Source organism: Berghia stephanieae, chromosome 5, assembly GCF_034508935.2.
Source record: "Berghia stephanieae isolate SIO BIC M18660-M18661 chromosome 5, UCSD_Bste_1.3, whole genome shotgun sequence".
NCBI classification, from domain to species: domain Eukaryota; kingdom Metazoa; phylum Mollusca; class Gastropoda; order Nudibranchia; family Aeolidiidae; genus Berghia; species Berghia stephanieae.
Window position 1 is genome coordinate 85,169,191 of NC_088364.1, and position 15,821 is coordinate 85,185,011.

General features: G+C 32.9%; 1 protein-coding gene across 1 annotated transcript; it reads right to left on the reverse strand.

Annotated features, from left to right (window-relative positions):
- Positions 1–1,288: 1,288 nt before the first annotated feature.
- On the reverse strand, positions 1,289–15,499 carry LOC144973770 (uncharacterized). Its single transcript, XM_078916663.1, has 10 exons — positions 15,266–15,499; positions 11,471–11,741; positions 10,883–11,092; positions 9,526–9,609; positions 8,380–8,737; positions 7,980–8,114; positions 7,309–7,500; positions 5,205–5,361; positions 2,582–4,327; positions 1,289–1,333 (listed from the first exon to the last, which is right to left on the reverse strand). Exons 2-9 carry the CDS (start codon positions 11,729–11,731, stop codon positions 4,102–4,104), a joined length of 1,623 nt encoding a protein of 540 aa, XP_078772789.1. The 5' UTR covers positions 11,732–11,741; positions 15,266–15,499; the 3' UTR covers positions 1,289–1,333; positions 2,582–4,101.
- Between the last annotated feature and the right edge of the window lie 322 nt (positions 15,500–15,821).

Genomic DNA, 15,821 nt, shown 5'->3' on the forward strand with positions numbered 1-15,821 from the left:
TTTTGGAAAACTTTAAAACCAGATGTGGTAGACTATTTGGGCACCATAAAATGAACCATCATCATCATCATTGCCTTTTTCACCCTGGGTCAGGGTATAGGCCACAGACAAACAGTTTCCATCCTTCTCTATCCTCAGCTAACTTTCATTTATCTCGTTACACGTCTTATCACTTCTCTGTACATATATCAGCTTATTTAACTCTTCTCCATATTCCCCAAAAAGTGAAAGCATCAACATTAATAGTAAATTTAATTAGTTGACATGAAAAGAAAAACTCGAAGCTAAAAGCTCTTTCTAAGGTTACAGTGAAACAAAACGTCTCCCTATTTACAAGATTGTATTAATTATCATACAAATGGAGACAAAGGAGCTAGTGATTGACTTTAGGAGAGTGAAGGAACCGATAGAACCGTTAAAATTAAAGGACCAATTCGTCCAGCGAGTTCCTCACTACAAATACCTTGGTGTAACGATTGATGACAGGCTCAAGTGGGATGAACACTTGAAAATAATTAGGCATAAGATGTGCAGACGTACATATTTTTTATCAAAACTCTCTCAGTTTAGAATAGATAAAACCCTCTGCACATTATTTTATAGAGCAGTAATCGAAAGTGTTTTGTCATTTTGTATAACAGCTTGGGGAGGCAATTGCTTAGCAGTGGAAAGGAACAAAATGAATTCAAATATTAAAAAATCCATTAAACGCTATATAAATGATGTTGACGATGTAGATCTTTTATACGAGAAATTTTGTATAAATAAAATAACTAAAATATTAAATGACCAGTATCATCCACTAAGACCATCAATTATTATGTCAGAAAGAAGTGGTCGCCCTTTCTCTATTTCAACGAAAACAGAGAGACACCGAAAATCTTTTCTGCCGTCCAGTATTAGGCTTTATAACAACAAGCAATAATCATTTTATATAATTATTTCTAATTTTTACTTTTTAAAAATATAAATATTAATTTATTAATTTATTTGTTTTGCAATCTTTTCAATTTTCAATTTATAGTGACAGTTTTAACTATTTGACAGTGTTGATATTATTCATATTATAAAGCGCAGCTCTGGTTATAGAGCTGCTCCTCTCTTTTTTTATATATATACATCCTATTTCCATTGTATTTTTATCTTATTGTGTAAATTATAACACGTCTGTACAAAAAATTTCCTTTTTGGGATGCAATAAAGTATTATTATTATTATTATTATTATTATTATTATTATTATTATTATTATTATTATTATTATTATTATTATTATTATTAATAGTTACTTTTTTTCTTCCCATTATTATCATCATTATTATTTATTATCAATACTAGTACAGGGTGTCCAGGGAAATCCAACCTTAAAATTTCCAACCTAGAAGTGAAATTTCCAACCAGATATTTTATACACACAGCGTTCTATACGCTGAAAAAAGACAATCCTACTTAAAATAGGTCTTACCGCAACACAATCCATATTTATTTTAAAGTAAGAGCAGAGGTGAAAATGACTGGTCAAAAAAGGAGGAAATTTCTCTATAAATCTATAAATTTGAATTTCATAAAAATTTGCTGAGATGCAACCCAAAATGTTTCTTGCAGCAATTTTTGACAACACTCGGAGGAATTTCAAAAGTTAAAAAACAGATAGCAACTTATAAAATCTTATCTACTTAGAGAATGGTACCATGTGATTATACAATGTCAAAAGCCACCACCTACCCCCATTTTCACTTTTTAAAAAATACTCATATGATTTGTTGGTATTAGTGGTAGAGATGATAGTGTTTTGGTAGTTGTAATGGATGTAGTAGTGGTGATTGTGATGGTGGTAGGGATTATGATGTAGCAGTTGTTGCAAAGGTAGTGGTGGTGGTAGGGATGAGATGATGATATGAATGTTGTAGTAATGGTGTTAGTGTTATGGATAGTGATGTGGTGGTTGTTATAGCAGTGGCGATGGTGGTGGTTGTAGTAGAGTTGACGTTGCTGATAGGCACGGTGATGTGGTGGTGGTTATAGTAGTGTAGGGGGTAGGGATGATGATGAAGTAGCGGTTGTAGTAGTGGTGCTGGTGGTAAAGATGATGATGTAGTAGTAGTTGTAGCAATGGTGGTGTGGTGGTGGTTGTAGTGGTGGTGGTAGGGATAATGATAATGTTGTGGTAGTGGGGATGATGATGTGGTGATGGTTGCAGTAGTGGTGTGGTGTTGGTGATTGGGATGATGATGTGGTGGTGGTTGGAGTAGTGGTGGTGGTGGGTATGATGATGTGGTAATTTTGTAGTGATGGTATGGGATGTGGATGTGGTAGTGGTGGTGGTTACATTAGTGAGTGGTGTTGGTGATAGGGATGATGATGTGGTAGTGTTTGTAGTAGTGCAGTTGTAGCAGTAAAATAATAATAATTTTGTGCACAGCAGTTGTCCTTCGCACATTTTTGATATCGCATTTTAAGAAAAAAATTTCTAATTTTTCTCATTTTAAAGGAAATTTCACCCTCAGTCCCATTATTTCCAACATTTCCGACCAAGTATGAAATTTCCGACCAATTTCCAACTTTCCGACTTCCCTGGACACCCTGTAGTAAAAATGTGTCGCACAATCCATAGTCCTAGGATTTGTCATTTCTTATTAATAACTTAAGACCATAGATTAATAAGTATCGCATATTTCACTTAAGACATGGAAAGGGCATTAATTATAATTCATTAAACATGTATGATTATTTGATTGGTTTTCACTCGGGCAACCAGTTTATGGAGCAGTAAAGCTAAAGGTTTTGTGTAAAATGCATGAGCATTAAAAGAACAAAATGAAATCGAATCAATTAGCATTATTTTGTATAGTCACATAAATAAAAGCAAGTATCGATCTTGCCTCAGAGCGCGAAGATAACAATGACAAGGCTTAAAGAGGAGAAGGGAGAGTTTAGGTTCAAGGATGTAATAAGTCAACCATGCAAAATTTGACACCTACGACTTATTTTAGGCAAACGACCTGAACAGGATGCAGGTGTCTTTGTACTCCATGGGAACCATATTATTTGGGTAGGGGTGTTACCATAGTAACAAATATACAGATATGTGCGACAGCTTTCAGATCAGGATAAAAAAACATTCTTATTTCTCACTTTAAAAAAAAAATAATAATAATGCCTTTTTCGCCACGACATCATAAGATATCGTCGCCTAGGCATTCCACGAAGGAATATAGTAGATAACTCATCAAACAACATGTTTGATGTCAACAGGAATCACCCATGTTGTCCAAGTGAGCAAATTGGGGTTAATAATCTTGCTCAAGGAAAAAAACGAAAGTGCCTGAAGTGGGGCTCGAACACGGGTCATGCGGGTCACAGTGCAATGCCTTGACCACTCGGCCACTTCGCCCCCACTCACTCATTTCTCACTTATTACATCTTTAAACCTGAGCTCTTATAGCCTTTAAGCCTTGTCCTTTAGTCGGGCTAAACCAAAACTAGACACAGCAAAAAGCACTCCGGGCGAGGCCACATGGTGCCCTTCGGGTTTCCGGTTTCAGTTTAGCTTAAAGGCTATCAATAAAGAGAAGGAAGAGTTCAGGTTCCAGGATGTAATAAGTCATCTCTACACATTTATACATGCAAATTATAAGGAACAACTCTAAACTTTGAACCAGAGACTGAGTGTATCCACACGTCCACATCAACACTTTCGTCGATAGAGTAAGAAAAGGAAAAAAATCAAATAAAATAAAACCATGAAATGCAATTTTTGTATGGACAGGTGGTGTTTCCTCACTCAAAGCTGACCTATTATTCTCCTGGTTTACAGAAAAAAAAAAAAAAAAAAGGAATCACTTTCGCATTCATCAATTTTGAATAGATTGAATTCTATCAATTTTTCATACTGCAAATCATTATGGAAACGCGCTCAGATTAATTCAGCAGCTTGTCTGAGGCAGTGTATATACAACTTCATTCTTAAGCCAACAACAACAACAAACCTAATATTATTATGACAAGAAAGTTGTTGAAGAGCAAAGAGAACAAAGGGAAAGAATCAAACACAAAGCTGATCCAAAAAAAAACCCCAAAAAACCGGCTCAGTGGATGCTGGTCATGAAATTCCACTTAACGTTTCAAGGACAATGTTCATGACATGGCTGTAAAACTTCCGGTTTTTGTCCATCAGATCAAGGCAAATCTCATAGTGTGGGCAGTCTGGAATAATCCTTAGTTTAATATTGGAAGAGATTTTGGAGAGAGCGTCTGCAAACTTGGACGATGAAGATACTGGAACAATGTAATCTTCCGTGCCATGGACGAGTATAATTTGGGGAAGACTGAAATGAGAAGAAAATAAATAAATAAAATATTTGTCTTCTTTTACTCATTATCTAATTAGAGATATAATACTGGCGCTGATATGACCTGTTTTGCAAGCGCCGTAAATCCCTTAAAAACATTTTTTTTTTAACAGAGATATAATTTTAAAACACTGAAATAAAATATTGCATGATTTACTCATCAACAATATGAATATCTAAAATGATATCAAGCTTGAGAAATAAATATATAAATGAAATTAGAGCAGACTGCTTCTCATACTAAAGAGGATGAGATTAACGTTAAAATCTCATTGTCTTAGAGATCTTGTTGAATGTAAGGAAATGTTATTTTAAAAACTAAAAGGGGAAGTAGGGGGGAGGGCTATTTTATAAATGAATTCCTTTAACTTGCTATATTATCCGAACTTGATGAATCAGGTTGCACAGTTATCAAAGCAAGGCAACATTTCAAAATGGGCGAATTCTTAGAATTCCTGAACGGGAAACATGCAAAATGTTAGAAATTCACAACCAAAAAAAAAAAAGGAAAGAAAAGAAACAATATTGTGCAGCTATGTGGTCTAGTGGTATGACACTCGCTTTCGGATCGGAAGGTCCTGGGTTCGAACCTCGCGCTCGGCGCATAGTTTAGTCCTTGTAAAAGGCTCTTTACTCACATTCTCTCACCGTACTCAGGTGTGAAATGAGTACCTGGCCGTTAACAGCGTTGTCTTTGTCCGAAAAATTGTAATATCGCCTAAGAGGCGTTATGTCCAGTCCTACATGTTAAATGGGGCTGTTGACCAGGGACCCCTTGTAAAGCGCTTTGAGCACACTTAGTGGATATTGCGCTATATAAAGCTCAAATTGTAAAATTCTCCGTGAAACTCACCTGAGGCAACGGCCGACCCTTTGAACAATTTCAAGTGGTGAGAACCGGTCAAAATGATCTTCCCCATAAAAAGCCCTGGCCATACAGGACACATCTTCTATGCCTCTCATCCATTCGTGTTGAAAATGGTCTCCAATACTGTAGACACCTGCAAGACCTACAAGACGAAAAAAATGAAGGTCAAAATAAAGAGTACATATTTCTTAAACCTTTTCTATTTCTTTCTGTTTTATTACTCTCGTTTTAGTGTCACACTAAAATGCGATTACCATGCTAACCCTTCTAAATGGTTTCCATAATGTAGGAGTAGAGCATATGTAGTTTATAATAATAATAATAATAATAATAATAATAATAATAATAATAATAATAATAATAATAATAATAATAATAATAATAATAATAATATAAATAATAATATATAATAATAATAATAATAATAATAATAATAATAATAAATAATAATAATAATAATAATAATAATAATAATAATAATAATAATAATAATAATAATAATAATAATATAATAATAATAATAATAATAATAATAATAATAATAATAATAATAATAAATAATAATAATAATAATATATAATAATATAATAATAATATAATAAAATAATAATAATAATAATAATAATAATAAATAATAATAATAATAATAATAAATAATAATAATATAATAATAATAATAATAATAAATAATAAATAATATAATAAAATAATAATAATAATAATAATAATAATAATAATATAATAAATAATAATAATAATAATAATAATAATAATATATAATAATAATAATAATAATAATAATAATAATAATAATAATAATAATAATAATAATAATAATAATAATAATAATAATAAATAATAATAATAATAATAATAATAATAATAATAATAATAATAATAATAATAATAATAATAATAATAATAATAATAATAATAATAATAATAATAATAATATAATAATAATAATAATAATAATAATAATAATAATAAATAATAATAATAATAATATATATAATCATTTAAAGATAATATAATAAAAAAATAATAAAAATAATAAAAATAATAATCATAAAAATGATTCACAAAAAAATAATACAATAATATAAATGTATTTATGCACTTCAACGCTTAAATATGAAAAAAAAAAAGAAATTATATAGTCGAAGCACAATGATTCAACAGAACAACTTCTAAAAAGTCCAAAAAAAAAAATATAACAACTTCCTAGACAAAGCAAATACCCAATTTACTCTTGGAACAATGAATTTCTTTTGGAATTGATAATCCCCCAATTAGTGTACATGTTGCTGCTTGAAGCTCGAAGAAATAAATAACAATGTGAAATTGAAAGTTAGCTTCAATTTAATATACGAAAACAGATAAAATGGACATTTCGGGTTTCCCCGTTATCAACAAAACAGGATGAATGAAATGTTTTTGTTTATTCATCTTAACAACACCACCACTACATTATCTCATTCATCTGTAGTGTTTCATTCATCCTGTTTTGTTGATAAAGGGGAAACCTGAAACGCCCATTTTATCTGTTTTCGTATATCAAATTGAAGTTTACATTCAATTTCACATTGTTATTTATTTTTCACTCCCCACCTAGATGTGATTATACTGCTATAATTCATATAAATAAAATAAGTCCCCTGGGTCGTGAGCTTAAATTAGCAACAGTTAGTTATGGTTTCTCTAATAGAAATGGTAAGGAATTATTTCTTACCACTGTCTTGAGGGGATACAAGTAATTGCACGATTATTCCAATAGGTTTAAACCCCGTTGTCGTGCTAGCCTATTTCGTGTTAGATCACATCAATATCTAAGAGTTTTAGAACAGTTTGAGAAAAATTGGTTCTTTTCAATTCAATAATGAAAACTTGATAACTACCAAAGATAATGTGAAATTTTCAGGATGACTTTTTTTGCATGACTAGGTCTGGGTAATTTAGTAAGATAAATTCAGATGAGTAATTATCATGTCCAAGTCAAATGTTGATTTTTCTTTATTTTTCTTGTACAATATGAATTCTGCTCACAAATAGTTATAAAAAATATACTTAAAAAATAAAATGCACATACCTATAAATGCTTTTACTGATTTACACAAATCGGTCAGGGTAAGATGTCTGTCCAGGTCTTTTGGTCTGACAGTTACGATGGAATCGTTGTCACCACTGTCATCGTCATCAGCATCTTCATCATCACCTATACTTCCACTACCTGAATGGGGACAAGTTTCTGGAGCAGTAACTTCGTCATTATTTGTAGTTTCTGTTATAAAAGTATATAAATTGATTTTTTTTTTTTTACTTTGAAATAAACCATACCCTCAAGGTTAAAAATTACTTAACACTATATCAATGCTTTATCTGAAAACACGTAAGTAAAAAATGGAAATTATTAACAATAAAAAAACATGAAAAGGTTCAAAATTCAGACTTAGGTTTAGAATCAATGAGCATTAAAAGAAAGGTATCATTTCAGAGAGATTTAAAATGTTCATACCAATAACAATGATTGAATGACACACAAAAGTAGGGGCAGATATCAATGCGATGCAGAAGACACCAGAGTCAGGAATTCATGAGAGCTACTCTATATTGAAGCAAGTTTTAATCTTGGCCTACATGAACACAATGAATAATTTCCATGTATGAACATCAATTTTTCAAACAGATATTTTCAGCTATTGCGTTGCTTCTGTTGTTTTCAATCTTCTGCCAATTCCATTTGAAATTATTGGTTTTTACCTTCAATTTCAGCTGCGTTTACGTGTAGACCATCTCCACTCCCAAGTGATTTGTCTGTATCACTGTTTTTAGTCTCTTCCTCTATTTCTTTTTCTTGATTATCTTGATGTTCACTTACTCCAGCTTTGACATAACCTTATATTATATTGAAAAGGAAGACAAAATTAATTGAGAATACTGACAAAGTGTGACACGACATATTTTACTATTCTTTTCTCTTTTCAGTGAAACAAATTAACATCCATTTGAATCAATGGGGTAATCATATATTTCAACCTTTTTGCCAAAACCAAAAGACATGCATAAACTTGCATAAGAAATATTTTTAAAAGGAGAGAGAGAGAATCAAGAAAAAGTGGAATTTAGGTCTATCCTTGTTGAAAAGAGTCTTTTGACCCACCTTCTGATGTCATGCTGGACTCCAGGCCCTCAGAGCCCATGCTGGCAGTCAAGAATCCAATAGAGCTAGCTGTACTAGACTCCAATCCATTATTACTTCCACCATTATTTTCTGCCGTGGATCCATTATCACTAACTACTGCAAACGACTCGGAAGAGCCAGAGCTGTCTCCTAGCCGTTCCCTCTTTGCATATAATGCACTCATCTTTCCATAGTGGCTCTCAGCAAACGCTAATTCACTAGATGGTTGAAATTTAAAAGATGAATCAACACTTATCCGCTCATCTCGTAACAATTCCAAAATAGTCAGAGCACACAATTGGGCCCCAGCAGAATGGCCCATCAAAATAATCTTATTCTGGAAATATAGAAATAAATAACAATGCAGAATAAAAATAAAACAAAATTGGATTAAAACTATGAATTAATTAATATATATACTTATTTAGCGGATGTCCAATATTTTCAGCTCAATATACTTATTAAATCAATGTTTATCTGTGGCCTGTTCAGGTCATAGGACCCAAATTTTCATTTTACACACTTTTATATTTTTTGGTACCGAGTGCTACTAATGAGAACTCATTCATATGTGAGGTATAAAATGTCAGTGAAATGCCTTTCCTGGGATTACAATGCCAAAACAAGACACACAAGTTTTTCGATCATCACCAGCCATGTCTTTCATCCTACTTATAAATTTTTCTGAAAAAATTTAAAATAGTAAAGCTACAGCCATTAAAACTATAAATGACGACAAAACAGTTCAACAAAAATCGAATTGTTTTTATTTTTTGGCTTTTATTGTTCCTAATGTGACATAAAAATAAGTCTATAATTGACCAATCATGTCATACTAAGTTATAAATGATGAAAAATATTATGTTGCTAAGTTTCTCCAGAGTAAATTTTGAGAAAATGGAAGTTAACGTTCGAATCCAATTCTATAGATTATGAGCAGAATAAATTTCAGTATTCGGTTAGGATCCTTTTTTCATCATGGATGAAATGTCCATTCATGAGAACATGTAAATGTTAAAATTGTGTAAGCCATATTTTTTTTTTCTGTGATCGTGAAACGTCAAAACTTATTTTATGTGTACAAGTGGAAATTTGACACAATGAATACAACACGTTGTAACTTACAGGATCTCCTCCGTACTGATCAATGTTATCTACAACCCACGTGATGCAGTCTGCTATGTCCTGGACCATATCATCCACGTAGCCCTAAGGCATGGCAAACGATGAAAAAGAGAGAAAAGACAAAGTAACAAAGGGTTGATAAGAATTATCATTTTATCTTGTGATTTCCATCAATTTAAACAAAATTATATAATATATATATATATATATATATATATATATATATATATATATATATATATATATATATATATATATATATATATATATATATATATACAATGCTATCTTGAGTATTTATATAGAGCAATCTCTACTAAATGCGCTCAACAAGGGCTCCCTAGCCAACAGCAACATTTAACATGTAGGATGAGACATGGCGCCTGTGGGGCAATATTACAACTTTTCCCCCCAAAGAGACAATGCGGTTAACAGCCAGGTACACGTTTTACACCTGAGTATGATGAGAAAATGTGAGTAATTAGTGTTTTCCAAGGCTGAACTTTGAGCAGCTCAGAGTAGTTTTGTTTGTTTGTTTGTTGCTTTAGGTCTCTTCCAACACAATTGAGGTTATATGAGAGACCGCTGAAACAAAAAAAAAACAAGCAATCTAACAAAAATAGTACAAATGTAAATCAAAATCATAACCTAAAGATATCATAAGCTAAATTATAAATAACCAAGAACAAACAGGCAGAAGATTTACAGAAAAAAAATATCCCCTGTCAAAAATACAATCACAAACCAAAAAAGCAGGATAGGCTAGTAAAGAGAAGAAGAAACGACATCACTATTGGATCGTATACCCATGCGAACATCATAGGTATATGATTCAAGGGTGATGCTCCCATCCAACCACCCGCAGCTCAGAGTAGGACTTTCGGTCCGAAGGTAAATGTCTTACAACAGGACTATAAAGCCACATAACAAGTGAATCAAGATGACAATATTTTGTCAGGGTTTGTTTTTTTTTTCTCTTCCAGCACTTTTCTACACCTCTTATCACTGTGATCATCAACGAGTACATGTTTTATCTACATAAACTTCACTTCAAAATAATTGCATTTTCTTAGACTATTCTCCTATTGTAATTAAATTCAAAAGAAAAAGAAAAAAAGAGAGAGAGAGAGAGAGAGAGAGAGAGAGAGAGAGAGAGAGAGAGAGAGAGAGAGAGAGAGAGAGAGAGAGAGAGAGAGAGAGAGAGAGGGGGGGGGGGGGGGGGGGACAAATTCGTAATTGAAAAATAAAGAAGAGATTAACAAAAGGTGTTATTTAAAATTGACATAAATTGAAGAAGAGGGGAGAGTAACATATTAAAATTCTATATGCTTCATTTGCAATAAAAGCATACCATTACCTTTGGATATGTGGAATATGAGGGACAAACCACAACGCTGTTGGTACGACACATAAGCTGATGCGCCAACAAGCCGTACATGCTTTTGTCTCCAGAACTCCATGAGCCACCATAGACAAAAATGATGACGGGCGCCTTCTTATCAGAGGACTGTTTACCCCTCAATAGATGCAAATCCAAACAACAGTCATTTCTACCATAGGGAATACCCTATTTTCAGACAGTAGAAAATATTTGATGAAATACATGAAAGTTGACTAAAAAGCGATGGTCAAAAAATTAACTTTTACCATAAGTTGAGAAGATAAAAAGATTATATCTAACAATTACAATGTTTCAGATTTTTTTTTAAAAAGTACACATCTCAAGTTTTATTTTAAAAGAACCTAACTACACATTTTCAAAAGGGAATTCTGCAATGAATCTTTGCACATTTGTTTGTTAAAAGGCAGAGCTAAGAATTGTAAAAAATAATCAATTTGGGTAAGAAACTTTGGATTTTGATTTTAAAAAACCTTATGATGAGGAAACAAACTGAAACAATCAGTTACATTAAAACTTAATTTACAAAAAAAAGGGGCAAATCACCTTGAGTACTCTCTTCTTATCTGCATTACGATAGTAACTCTTCCATTTCAAGAACAGGAAAAGGAACTTTGACTTATCCTTGAGCATTTGATAAATGACATAATTAAGTCCTAACACTTTTCTAGGATTCAAAGCCCTGGTATATTTATCTTTCCTTTGAGGCCAGCCGTTAAGAATGCTGCTGACAATTGCCACAGTGTATGGAATGGATATGGCAACTGTGACAGCGGCAAGTGCTCCACGAAATATCCGTAGAATCATCCTTGTAGCTCTGTGGTGGACAGAGATGAAAAAAGAAAAAAAGAAGATAATTCAAAAATATATTCATATACTTGTCATGATATTGTTTATTGTTTAGAGATAGTTCTATTTGTCACTTTATGTTTGTAATTGATCTGTGTCTGTACTGTATTGTCTAACTCTTTGTGTTTTAATTTCTTTCCAGATCATGTCGATTTAAATGTTGAATAAAGCCTATATTTTGCATGGCAATTATTCGAATTACTTTCTAGTTTCACAACAATACTCATAAAAAAAAATTAAAAAAAACAAATAAAAAGAAAACAAACTATGCATTATATTGTGTATGTCCTCTGTTTTTTTCTGCACAGAACGGATATTTGTGTATAAAATGTTTTAGACAGTCGAGTTGGTGTTCGGTGATTTTTCTAAATTTTGTTGAGGCGAATTGCAATAAAACGGATCAGTAGAGTTAGGAACAGTCAATGATGGGGTTTGACGATGATGAAAAGTATTTACACTGATGAGATTGGGTGGGGGGGGGGGGGGGGGGGGGGTGAGGAGGGCGGGGACGACTGGGTGGTCTATGTCCATTCACAACAGTTTGCCTTTGTTTTCTTACCCCTCCTCGCTGACGACTGCTTGACGATTTTGGTTGTAAGATTAGATGATGAAAAGAATGAGAAGAAGAGAAGAGGAAATGAGAGTATTAATATTAATGTGGCTAAAAGATGAAATGAGAGATAAAGGAGAAAATGGGAGAAAGAAAGAAAAGAAAATAGGAGAGTGACAGCACTCCGTTCCATGACAATATTACCATTCCGTGACAGTTTATAGTATAAAGTTGATGGCACTATCCGTGGCAAAAAGAGGAAAATAAAGAGAGATAGAGAGAGAGAGAGAGAGAGAGAGAGAGAGAGAGAGAGAGAGAGAGAGAGAGAGAGAGAGAGAGAGAGGAGAAGAGAGAGAGAGAGAGAAGAGAGAGAGAGAGAGAGAGAGAGAGAGAGAGAGAGAGAGATAGAGAGAGAGAGAGAGAGAGAGAGAGAGAGAGAGAGAGAGAGAGAGAGAGAGAGAGAGAGAATGAGAGGATTAAACGTCATTCTGTGACAATGAATATGTCAATAAGTTTGTCCGTGGCAGTTAATAGTACATCATACATAGTTGACAAACCGACACAGTCCTTGGCAATTGGTTTGGTCAATAACTACCACAGCTCCGAAGTAGTTGACGATTTGTCAATACTCTTCAACAGTCGTAACGTCACTTCCTTCCTAATGACGCATGGTAATTTAGTAACACTGGCTCTAAACTATTGGAACAATGGCGGACGCCCGTATGAAATATTTCTCCGGCGAGCATAAAAGCGTATCCAGAGGAATAAAATATAAATTTGATCATGTTTTGACTTTTACACATTCTGATCACAAGGCATATGAAAAGTTCTAGCCAGTATGAAGAATAAAAAGTAATGATTTTCTTTGTTTAGAACCAAGATGGCCGCCGTTGCCGGGCGGCGTGATACCAGACTACTGAATCCAATTGTCAAGGTCCTTGGCCGTGTCCTCCCCAGAATAGCTGTGCATAAAAATGGTGCGTTGGCATTAAAAATAAAAACGCAACCAAAACTGAATGAGAATGTGAACGGTGCAGGAACGATGGATTATAAATGAAACATGGCACCGAATGAACAAACTTTCGCTGAAAATCCAAAAGTCAATAAATCTCCATCCTCGACAACTATCTGACCCCTGACTGACCTCATTGTGCTACCTGTACGAGCACTTTTGATTGGCCATTTTTTCAAACGATGTGCCAACTTTATTGGTGTCTTTAATCAAGCAATATTGAAGATTATGTTGTGTTAAAGAATTGTTTAAGATGTGAAAACAAAACGAGATAAAATCATATTTTATTATGATACAAAACTCATAACAATCATTTGAGCTGTTGATCGTTAAACCATAGACAAGTTTAGACATAAAAATTGTAAGAAGACCATAAAAAGTTTTGTTTTGTTCAGTGAAGTATTTAAATAATGTCACCGTACACCAAATATATTTTGGCTTAAAAGAAAGACAAGAGAATGCAGATTATAGTGCAATTAATTGCTTGATCAGTTAAGTCACCAAAAAGCCAAGTTACATGCTTGTAAAGTTGAATAATATCCATTCTTCACCAACCTACAAGTGCAAGTAGGCTAAGTATAGTGGAGTGTAGTGTTATCTCATATCAATAGTAAATGACCATTGAATCCAAATTAGTTTGTTAAGAGAGTTGCTTTTTAATACAGCACAAAGTATAGTGGCATGACTGACTAAATACTGCTTTCGGCCAGCAATGTCGTCCGATATTTCAGTTTTGGCTGTAGTGAAAATTCAATGTTTATTTGATTATAAATAAACAATGTTACTGATGCATGGTTTCTAGAGTCTATCATACAATCTACCAAGCATAATAAAGATTACTGTTAAATATTATCTTTTACTTCCTTTTTAAAATCATCCCTTGTGTTAGTGTCGGTCATTATGATGCAATGCTTGCCTTCGAAAAGCATTTTACATTTAACTAGTTTGATCAGCTATTACTTGAGATATATACACCGCAGTTCTATCTAAAGATTAAGAAGCAATTGTTGGTGTCCTTTAAATAATAGAGAACCCACGATAAACATTGGCTTTATGATATTTATGGTTTTAAAAGACTGCTATGGATTACACATAACAATATTAAGACATAATTCAAATTATTAACTTTGTCAGTAACTCAGTAACATAACATTCTTTCACTTTCAAGGATTTTAGCTGATTTCACTTCAAATGACTATAACTCAATAACCGTCCCTAAACTGGCAATTCTGTTTTCACTTTGATAAAAAAATAATATATGTTTACTATAACATAACGTAAAAAATCAAATCTCTACAGTGACATCTTAATACAATTAATATTTTATTCAATCTACTTTTGGTAAAATTCTAAATTCTAGGTGCCTTTCTATTCCATATCGTAATCATTTATTTCTGGATGAAATTCATTCGTTTAAAAGCAGTTTAAAAGAAGAAAGAAAGATCTTTATTATGTTTACGTTTAAGTAAACTGAAGAAAAACTGACTCATAATATGAACATTTTTTAGTCACAGAATAATTTTAAAATGCATGTTTTATGCATAATTTTGCTACTCGGTGATCTCCCCTAACTCAATCGCCTGCAGCGGTAATTCATTACTCAATGACAGCTTTATCTCTTGTAATCAGCAAGTGGTACCGTCGTTCAGGCCAGATCACAGAAACCGGGGTTCAGTTGTGCACGATTTTCGGTGCCGTGGAAAATTGATTTTCTGTTGACTGTTGATTTGAGAGAGAGGCAGATTAGATGGGGATGAGTCTGAGTAGTGTGCCAGTTTCTTAGACTTGGAACATAGATAAATAATGATAATGAATAGAAGATAGTCATAGTCATAGAGGCATAGTCATCAATCTAGACTCATCATAATCATACTCATACTGATCAATCATCATCATAATCATACTCATACTCTCATACTCATACTCATACCTTCTGCCTTCTACTTCTTCCTTGGCCTTGGATTTCAAGAGGGGAAATTCTAATTTCAATCGCCGAAATAATATGCTTTAAATTGGTCTAGAGGCACGTCCAAAAACCTTTTTAGAAGAGTAAATTTTCCCGTTTATTTTTTTAAAGGGGAATAAAATAATAACAGTTATAGTTATGAAAACTAAGGACAAAGGTTGTTTACGTTAGTGTAAGAGGGCTGCCATCTTGTATGTTAAAAAGATTGAATTCAATCAGCTTCAATATAGCTACGGAACAAATAAAATACAGTGACAACTTTTGGCCGGGCAACACCTAAAGAATCATTTTTTTACCCAAAAAAAATAAAATAAAAATAACAGTTTTAAGAGCACAGGGTGGGTTCAATCTCCCAAGATTTTTTCCTACATTTTTTATATAGACGTTTTTCCAAAACGAAAAGGGGGCCAATTTTCTAATCAAAATATTTAGTGATAGATTTTATTGTAAGATATAGAACAGTAAAGTTGGTGCCCCAAACGTAAACAAATCTCGAGAAGCACTTGGCAAACCACATGTT